At 37.2% G+C, this 9,604-nt stretch overlaps 2 protein-coding genes across 2 annotated transcripts; one reads left to right on the plus strand and one right to left on the minus strand.

The window, feature by feature from the left end:
* Positions 1-309: 309 nt before the first annotated feature.
* On the minus strand, positions 310-561 carry LOC122748716 (40S ribosomal protein S21-like). Its single transcript, XM_043994630.1, has one exon. It carries the CDS (start codon positions 559-561, stop codon positions 310-312), a length of 252 nt encoding a protein of 83 aa, XP_043850565.1.
* Positions 562-6,350: 5,789 nt separating this feature from the next.
* On the plus strand, positions 6,351-6,635 carry LOC122747437 (HIG1 domain family member 2A, mitochondrial-like). The gene has a single exon (XM_043993456.1). It carries the CDS (start codon positions 6,351-6,353, stop codon positions 6,633-6,635), a length of 285 nt encoding a protein of 94 aa, XP_043849391.1.
* The last annotated feature ends 2,969 nt before the right edge of the window (positions 6,636-9,604 follow it).

Below are 9,604 nucleotides of genomic sequence, written 5' to 3' on the forward strand. Positions count from 1 at the left end.
AACCAATCCTAAGAAAATATGGGTTTTAGTCCACTCAGACCCAAAAATGAAGTCCTGGAAGAGCTCAAAAAGGAGTTTAAAAATCAAATAAGAGAAATAGAAGAAAAATGGGGAAAAGAAATTATATTGATGCAAGAGAAACACAAAACAATGGGGAAAGATGTACAAAATTTACTGATGAAAACAATTCCCTAAAAAGTAGATGTGGCCAAGGTGGAAAAGGAGGTAAAAAGGCTAACTGAAGAAAATAACTTTTTTTTTTTGCCATTTTTTTGATTTATTAAGACATATTCCACAAGGTTTCTTCAATTAGAAATTCTTTGAAACAGTACCATCATTTTTTGCCAGCCAGAGAATTGAGTCATCAGATTCTCCCATTCTATGAATTGCTCCACAAATTGCACAAGTTTTAAATTGGCCATTGAATCTGCCTGTGACCTTGTCAACCTTGGCCACGTTCATCTGGATGGATGCGTGGTCCTTGGCCCCGATGATCCTGTTGCTCACGGAGCATTTCCATAGCAAGTACAGGCCCACGAACTCACCGGCGTGGCTCTGCATGGCAGCAGCTGAGAGAACTGAGTGCAAACTCAAAAGCAGCGGAAAGAAAATAACTTTTTAAAAAGTAGAACAAGTGGAAAATAATGACTCTATGAAACCTCAAGGATCAATCAAAAAAATCAAAAGATTGAAAAATAGAAGAAAATGTGAACTATCTCATTGAAAAACAATTTACCTGGAAAATAGATCCAGAAAAGATAATTTAAGAATTATTAGACTACCTCACATCCATGATCAAAAAGTACCTGAACATCTTACTTTGAGAAATTATCCTAGAACCAGAGAGTAAAATAGACATTGAAAGAATCCCCTGATCACCTTTGGAAAGAGATCCCAAAATGAAAATTCCCAGGAACATTGTAGCCAAATTTTAGAATACCCAGGTCAAGGAGGAAATACTGCAAGCAGCGAGAAAGAAACAATTCAAATATTAGGGCATCAGTCACGATCACACAGGATTTATCAGCTTCTACATTAAAGAATCAGAAGGCATGGAATATGATATTCTGGAAGGCAAAGAAACCAGGATTACAACCAAAAATCACCCACCTGGTAAAATTTAGCATAATCTTTCGGGGGTGGGTGGGTAATAGTCATTTGATGAAATGGAAGGCTTTCAAGCTTTCCTATGTCCATCAATTGGGGAATGGCTAAACAAACTGTGGTATATGATGGTAATGGAATATTACTGTGCAATAAGAAATGACAAACAAGATGACTTCAAAAAAGCTTAGAAAAACATGTATGAAATGATGTACTCAAAGTGAGCAGAACCAAGACAACACTATACACAGAAACAACAATATTGTTTGATGAGCAATTGTGAATGACTTGAATATTCTCAACAATACAATAATCCAAGACAATTCCAAAAGAATATTGATGAAACATACTAACCACCTCCAAAAAAAAAAAAAAGAACTGATATTGATGGAATAGACTGAAGCATGCTATTTTCACATTCTTTCATTAAGTGACAAACATGGTGATGTTTTGCATGATCATATATGTATAACCCATATTGGATTGTTTGCCACCTTGGAAAGGGGGAGGGAGGGAAGGAGGGATAGAGATTGGAACAGAAAAATAAAAATAAAAATATTTAACCTGATAAAAGAAATAAAGAAAAAGAAAACCAAAGAAGAGATTAATAAAATTGAAACTGAGAAAACTATGGAGTAAAAAGTAAAACTAGGAGCTGGTTTTATGAAAATAAAAACAATAAAGAAGATAAACTATTGATTAATTTGATTATTAAAACAAAGAAGAAAACAAAATTTCCACATCAAAAATGAAAAGTGTGAATTCACCACCAATGAAGAAAAAGTTAAAGTGCTTATTAAAAAATATTTTGCTCAATTTTATGCCAATAAATCTGAGGAAAAAAGATGAATATTTATGAAAATATAAATAGTTCAGACTGACAGAAGAGGAAATGGAACATTTAAATTACTCCATCTTAGAAAAAGATATTGAACAAGCCATCAATAAACTTCCTAAGAAAATATCTCCTGGGCCAGATGGATTCGCAAGTAAATTCTACCAAACATTTAAAGGACAATTAATTCCAGGGCAGCTAGGTGGTGCAGTGGATAAAGCACTGGCCTGGATTCAGGAGGACCTGAGTTCAAATCTAGCCTCAGAGACTTGACACTTACTAGCTGTGAGACCCTGGGCAAGTCACTTAACGCTCCTTGCTCCACAAAACAAACAAACCAAAAACAATTAATTCCAATGCTATATAAACAATTTTGGAAAGTCGTCAAAGGAATCTCACCAAATTTCTTTTATGATACAAATATGGTGCTGATACATTAACCAGGAAGAATAAAAACAGAAAAAGAAAATGATAGACCAATTTCCCTCATGAATATTGATGCAAAAAATTTAAATGAAATACCAGTAAGGAGATTATAGCAATATATCAACAGGATCATACACTATGACCTCATAGGATGCCAGGAATGCAAAGCTGGTTCAAGTTATTAGGGAAACTATGAGCATAATTGACCATATCAATAACAAAACCAACAGAAATCATATGATTATCTCAATAAATGCAGAAAAAGCTTTTGACAATACAAAAACCAAATTATCAAAAACACTAGAGAGTATAGAGATAAATGGAGTTTTCCTTAAAATTAGAAATGGTATCTATCTCAAATCATCAGCAAGCATTAACTATAATGGAGAAAAGCTAGATGCCTTGCTAATAAGATCAGAGGTAAAGCAAGGATATTCATTATCATAGCTATTGTTCAATGTTGTAGTAGAAATGCTAGTTATAGCAATAAGGAGGGGAAAGAAATTGAAAGAATTATAATATGCAATGAGGAAACAAAACCATCACTTTTTCAGGCAATATGTTGATAAATTTAGAGAATCCTAGAAACTCAACTAAAAAACTAGTTGAAATAATAAAAAACTTTAGCAAAGGTGTAGAATATAACATAATCCCACATAAATTTCTATATTTCTCTATATTACCAACAAATCTAGCAACAAGAGATAGAAAAAGAAATTACATTTAAAATTATTATAGACAATATAAAATACTTACAATTCTATCTGCCAAGACAAACTGAGAAACTATATGAACATAATTACAAAACACTTTTCCAACAAATAAAGTCAGATCTAAACAATTGGAACAATATTAATTGCTCATGGGTAGGCCAAGCAAATATAATAAAAATGACAATTCTGCCTTTAAAATTTTACTTTTCAGTGCCATAACAATTGAGACAGTTGGTGGTACAGTGGAGAGAGTACCATCCTTAGAGTCAGAAAGACTCATTTTTCTGAGTTCAAATTTGGCCTCAGACACTTACTAGATGTGTTACCCTGAGCAATTCACTTAACTGCATTTGCCTCAGTTTCCTCATCTGTAAAATGAGTTAGAGAAAGACTTGGCAAACCACATTAGTATCTTTGCCAAAAAATTCCCAAATGGGATCAAAAAGAATCAGACATGACTGAACAAGCCATCCCATTCTACCAAAAATTATTTTATAGAGCTAGAAAAAATAATAACAAAATTCATCTGGAAGAATAATAAGTCAAGAACACCAAAGGAATTAATGAAACAACTGTGAAGGAAGGTGAGCAGCTGTACCAGATCTCAAACTGTATTATAAAGTGGTAATCATCAAAACTATTTCATACTGGTGGATCAGTGGACTAGATTAGATACACAAGACACAGTAGTAAATTACTGTATTGTTTTAATATTTGATAAACTCAAAGACCCCAGATTTTGGGAAAAAACTCTTTATTTGATAAAAAAACAGCTGGGAAAACTGGAAAACAGTTTGGCAGAAACTAGGTACAGACCAACATCACATTCTGTATACCAAGATAACTTCAAAATGGGTACATGATTTAGACATAAAGGGTGATACTATGGACAAATTAGGGGAGCATGGAATAGTTTACCTGTCAGATCTATGGAGAAGGGAAGAATTTATGACCAAACAAGAGATAGAATTTCAAAATGTAAATGGATAATTTGGGTTATATTAAATTTAGTATGTTTTGCACAAATGAAACCAATGCAACCAAGATTAGAAGGAAAGCAGAGAGCTAGGAAACAATCTTTACAGTAAGTGTTTCTGATAAAAGGCCTCATTTCTGAAATACATAGAGAACTGAGTTAAATTTATAAGAACACAAGTCATTCGCCAACTGATAAATGGTCAAATGGTATGAACAGGCAATTTTCAGATAAAGAAATCAAAGCCATCTATTTCCATATGAAAAAGGGTAATCACTATTGATAGAAAAATATACCTTAAAACAATTCTGAGGTACCACTTCACACTTATCAGATTTGCAAATATGACATAAAATGAAAATGATAAATGCTGAAAGGGATGGGGAAAAACTGAGACTAATATACTCTTGGTAGAATTGTGAATTAATCCAATTATTCTGGAGAGAAATTTGGAAGTATACCCAAAGGGTAATAAAATTGTGCTTACCCTTTGTCCTAGCCACCACTAGGTCTGTATCCCAAAAGAAAAAAAATTTTTAAGTGGGGGTGGGTGTTGGAGCAGCTAGGTGGCACAGTGGATAAAGCACTGGCCCTGGATTCAGGAGGACCTGAGTTCAAATACAGCCTCAGACACTTGACATTTACTAGCTGTGTGACCCTGGGCAAGTCACTTAACCCTCACTGCCCCACAAAACAAAAGTGGAGGTGGGGAACATTTATCTTTATAAAAATATTTATAGCTGCACTTTTTGTGCTAGCAAAGAATTGGAAATGGAGGGGAGGCCCATCATTTGGGGAATGTTTGAACAAGTTATGGTATAAGATTATGATGGAGCACTATTTTGCTCTAAGAAATGATGGCCAGGATGCTTTTAGAAAAACCTGGAAAGACTTACATGAACTGATGCAAAGTGAAATGAGAAAACTGGAACAGAAATAGTGTATGATGATCAAATGTGAGTGACGTAGTTCTTCTCAGCAGTACAATGATGCAAGAGAATTCCAAAGCACTCATGATGAAAAATGCTATCCACCTCTAGAGAAAGAACCGATGAAGTTGCAATCAGATCAAAACATACTATTTTTTACATTTTTTTTCTTTTTGATCTGTTTTCTTTCACAATATGCCCAACAAAAAATGTGCTTTTCATGATTGCATGTGTATAACCTTATATCAAATTGCTTACTATCTCAGGGAGAGGTGAGTAGAGGGAGAGAGGGAAAAAATTTGGAACTTGAAATTTTAAAACATGAATGCTAAAATTGTTTTTACAGGCAATTGGGGAAAATATCATTTTTTAAAAGCATTGCTATGGTGGGTTTCTGTTGACCTAGAATAAAGGAGATACATTAGCTGTCTTTTGGGTCATTCTGAGTCACTGAATGTGGGTTAGGGAAAGTACTAACTTTGCTATGTTGGAATAAAGCAGACCATTCACAGGGGTTTCTAAGGGATAAAGATTTTGTATCATTCCTTTGATTTGGCTGTCAGGTGGCAGTTGAACCAGAGCTGGCAGTATAGTGAGACTCCTGGTATCAACTTACAACCCAGGAAACATTATATGCTCAAACTTTATGACTTCTTAGTTGCTTTATTACATATTCCTTTGATGCATGATAAACTGTCTACTATGCCACAAGAGTCCCTGCTTTGGCCCTGATTTTCCAGCATCTGCTACTATTCTTCTAAACCACCTTTTATCAGGAGAAGAAGTCTGCATCTATATTAAAGGTCTCATAATTTGTGCTTTGACTCTAATGTTCTTGATGCTGCTCTGGTTTATCTTTATTAACTTGCATTAGGTGACCCACTATGAACTATAAGGATTTTGCATCATCCATCCCATGGACCAGGCTGTGAGATGTGAGATTTGATACTTCAGAAGTGGGAATGAAAAGCTTAAGATTTTTGGCTTTTGCTCCTCTCCACACTTTCACTTTGTTTCATTTTTCATTTCATTTTTTTACCCTTGGCATCACAAGACTATCCAGTAAAAGCCCTATAAGCATTTAAAGGTGGAAGATTCTACAGAAGGTCCTTATAACCTTGCCATCAAGCATTTCCTTTATGAAGCTTCTTTCCTCTTATCCAAAACATGGAGATGCTTGACTTAAAAGAAAACAGGTCCAGGGACAGCTAGATGGCACAGTGGATAAAGCACCGGCCCTGGATTCAGGAGTACCTGAGTTCAAATCCGATCTCAGACACTTGACACTTACTAGCTGTGTGACCCTGGGCAAGTCACTTAACCCCAATTGCCCCGCAAAAAAAAAAAAAGAAAACAGGTCCACTGCGATGTCATCTGCTGGTTTAGTGGCCTCGGAGGTGGCCTTTGACCCTGCGCAGCCCCCAGTCATTGAAGGTTTCACCCCTAGTATGCACCGTTTGCAGGATGAGACCGTCAGGGCCAAATTTATACACAAGGTCCGCAAGAACCCGGTGGTGCCCATAAGTTGTCTGGCCACAGCTGGAGCTCTGTCTTATGGACTCTACTGCTTTCATTGGGGTAATAGCCAGACAGTGATGACCATTCTGTGGGGCTTGGCAGTCTCAGCCATGCAATCACCAAGGCTTCACTGAGACCAATGGCCTCATTACTTGAAAGAGTCAGTGACCATTTGCAAGAGATCCAAGAAGCTTTCCAGAGATGGATTGGAGGCATTTCTTGGCCCCATTTTGGAACCATATCTAATGGTACTGAGTGAGTCCTGTGTTTCTCTCAGACAGAACTGTTGATAATGGATTTTTTCATTGAAGAATGAAATGAGTTTGGATTTGAAAAAAAAACAAGCAAACAAAAAAATAAATTAAAACAAACAAACAAAAAAGATGTCTCTAGGACCTGATTGTCCTCTGTTATTGGTCCTAGTCATAAGCCTAGACCAAAACTGTTTGGGACTTGATCGGCCCTCACTTCCATGATCAATCAATTAACATTTATTAAGTGCCTACCATGAAACAGTTTCCTGGTCATCAAAGGTATAAAAAGTCCCATCCACATTAAATCTATACTCCTTAGGCTGGTTGAATTTATGTCCTCTGGCTGTGATGTTTCCTTTCTTTGCTTACTGTGCTCATTCTTTGGGAAGAACTCCACATTTGCATTAACTTTTGATGATGGAATTTGCTTTCATCCATTCTGGCCTCAGTGCCTGAATGAATGAATCTGTGCCAGTTGACAGGGTCAGACTTGAGTGTCAACTGTCATGGTCAACCATGAATAGAAATACCCTGGATCTCCTGGGGTTCTGGGCTGAGCTCTGCCTTCCAGGTTTAGGTTCCCCTGTATCTTTTAAGTTTAGAACACTGGGATTTTAGGGCCCCCTCTCTCTCTCTCAAAACAAAACATAGGGATTCTGGGGTCTTTGGGTCTTGACTCCCCAGGTTTGTGCACCTGGCAGCATTATGCTGGTCCTTGCTCACTGCAACACCCCAGAACTTCTAAAGCCCCTATGCTGTGGTTTTATGACAATCCTGGGCCTCTGTTTGTGGAAACCTCCACTCTTGTTGCTTCTGCACCCAGAGACTTTTGTAGCATTGATAGGAGCTACTGCTGCTTTTTTTGAAGGGAGGAGTTGCGAAGATGGAGCTTTAAAGGCTCTATATATACATAGATGGGCTTTATAACCCACAGGATTCTGACTGACCTTTTTGTTAAAAGTTCTGGGATGGGGCAGCTAGGTGGCGCAGTGGATAGAGCACCGACCCTGGAGTCAGGAGGACCTGAGTTCAAATCCAGCCTCAGACATAACTGTGACTTACACTTACTAGCTGTGTGACCCTAGGCACGTCATTTAACCCCAATTGGCTCACCAAAAAAAAAAAAAAAGTTCTGGGATGGAAATAAGTCACTTATAGTAGTTTCTCATTGGATTTCTTAATTATATTCAGTCTTTGTGAACACATTGATCTTGGAGGTAGATTGTATAGAGACATCTTAACGATAATAGATTTCCCATAAGAATGTGAGAAGTCAGGGGCACCTAGGTGGTGCAGTGGATAGAGCATTAGCCCTTGGAGTCAGGAGAACCTGAGTTCAAATCTGGCCTCAGACACTTAACACTTACTAGCTGTGTGACCCTGGGCAAGTCACTTAACCCCAATTGCCTCACTAAAAAAAAAAAAAAGAATGTGAGAAGTAAAAAAAAACAAAACCCTAAACACCATAAAAAATAAAGCAAGAAAAAGGCCCAGAATTTCTGAGTGCAGAAAACAATGTACCAATCAAAAGAATCTATAGGTCACCTACAGAAAAGAAAAAACATCCTCTATCCTGAAAACTGCAGGATATATAATAGTTAAATTTAACACAATTTCAATTGCAAACAACAAATTCTATGATCCACTATAAGACCTTCAGATATGAAAGGAAATCTGAATAACCCCAAATTATTCTGCACCCAAAAAAATTTCATAAGAGAATATAATTATATAGTCTGAAAAGGAAAGGAGTCCAAACTGCAACGCAAAATGACATACTCTGCAAATCTGAACCTATTTGTCAATGGAAAAGATGAGTATTCAATAAAGGAGAGATAATTCCTACAAAATAAAATGAGACAAGCAGATTATTCAACTTGCAAACACCTCAAGCAACAGAAAAAGAAGAAATAACAATAAAGACAAAGGAAAGAGAAAATAATGCGAAAATCACCTTATCTATAGAGTCTATAAAAGGGGAAAATATCAGAAAGGGAAAAATACCCCTTGGAATAAAAAATATTAACAGAGGGGACCATTAAGAGATTCCTTAATAAAAGCATACAAAAGGGCATATACTTTTTTTTCTTTTTCTTTTTTTTTTTTTTTGCGTGGCAATGGGGGTTGTGACATGCCCAGGGTCACACAGCTAATAAGTGTCAAGTGTCTGAAGCCAAATTTGAACTCAGGTCCTCCTGAATCCAGGGCTGGTGCTTTATCCATGGCACCACCTAGCTGCCCCCAGGGACATATACTTTTTTTTCCTTTAATTCTTTTTTTGGGGGGAGGGGCAGTGGGGGTTAAATGACTTGCCCAGGGTCACAAAGCTAGTAAATGTCAAGTGTCTGAGGCCGGATTTGAACTTAGGTCCTTCTGAATCCAGGGCTGGTGCTTTATCCACTGCGCCATCTAGCTGCCCCTGACATATGCTTTTTTTTTTTTTTTTTTTTTTTTTTGCGGGGCTATGGGGGTTAAGTAACTTGCCCAGGGTCACACAGCTAGTCAAGTATCTGAGGCCGGATTTGAATTCAGGTACTCCTGAATCCAGGGCTGGTTCTTTATCCACTGTGCTACCTAGCTGCACACACACACACACACACACACACACACACACACACACACACACATACCTTTTTGGTTTTGTTTTTGTGGGGCAATGAGGGTTAAGTGACTCGCCCAGGGTCACACAGCTAGTTAAGTGTCAAGTTTCTGAGGCCGGATTTGAACTCAGGTCCTCCTGAATCCAAGGCCAGTGCTTTATCCACTGCATTACCTAGTCGCCCCCTCCAACATATACTTTTGAAAGATAAAAGTGGAACTTAAAGAAAGAGGAGAAATAATAGTGAAAG

The sequence above is a fragment of the Dromiciops gliroides genome, chromosome 3 (assembly GCF_019393635.1).
Source record: "Dromiciops gliroides isolate mDroGli1 chromosome 3, mDroGli1.pri, whole genome shotgun sequence".
Lineage (NCBI taxonomy): Eukaryota > Metazoa > Chordata > Mammalia > Microbiotheria > Microbiotheriidae > Dromiciops > Dromiciops gliroides.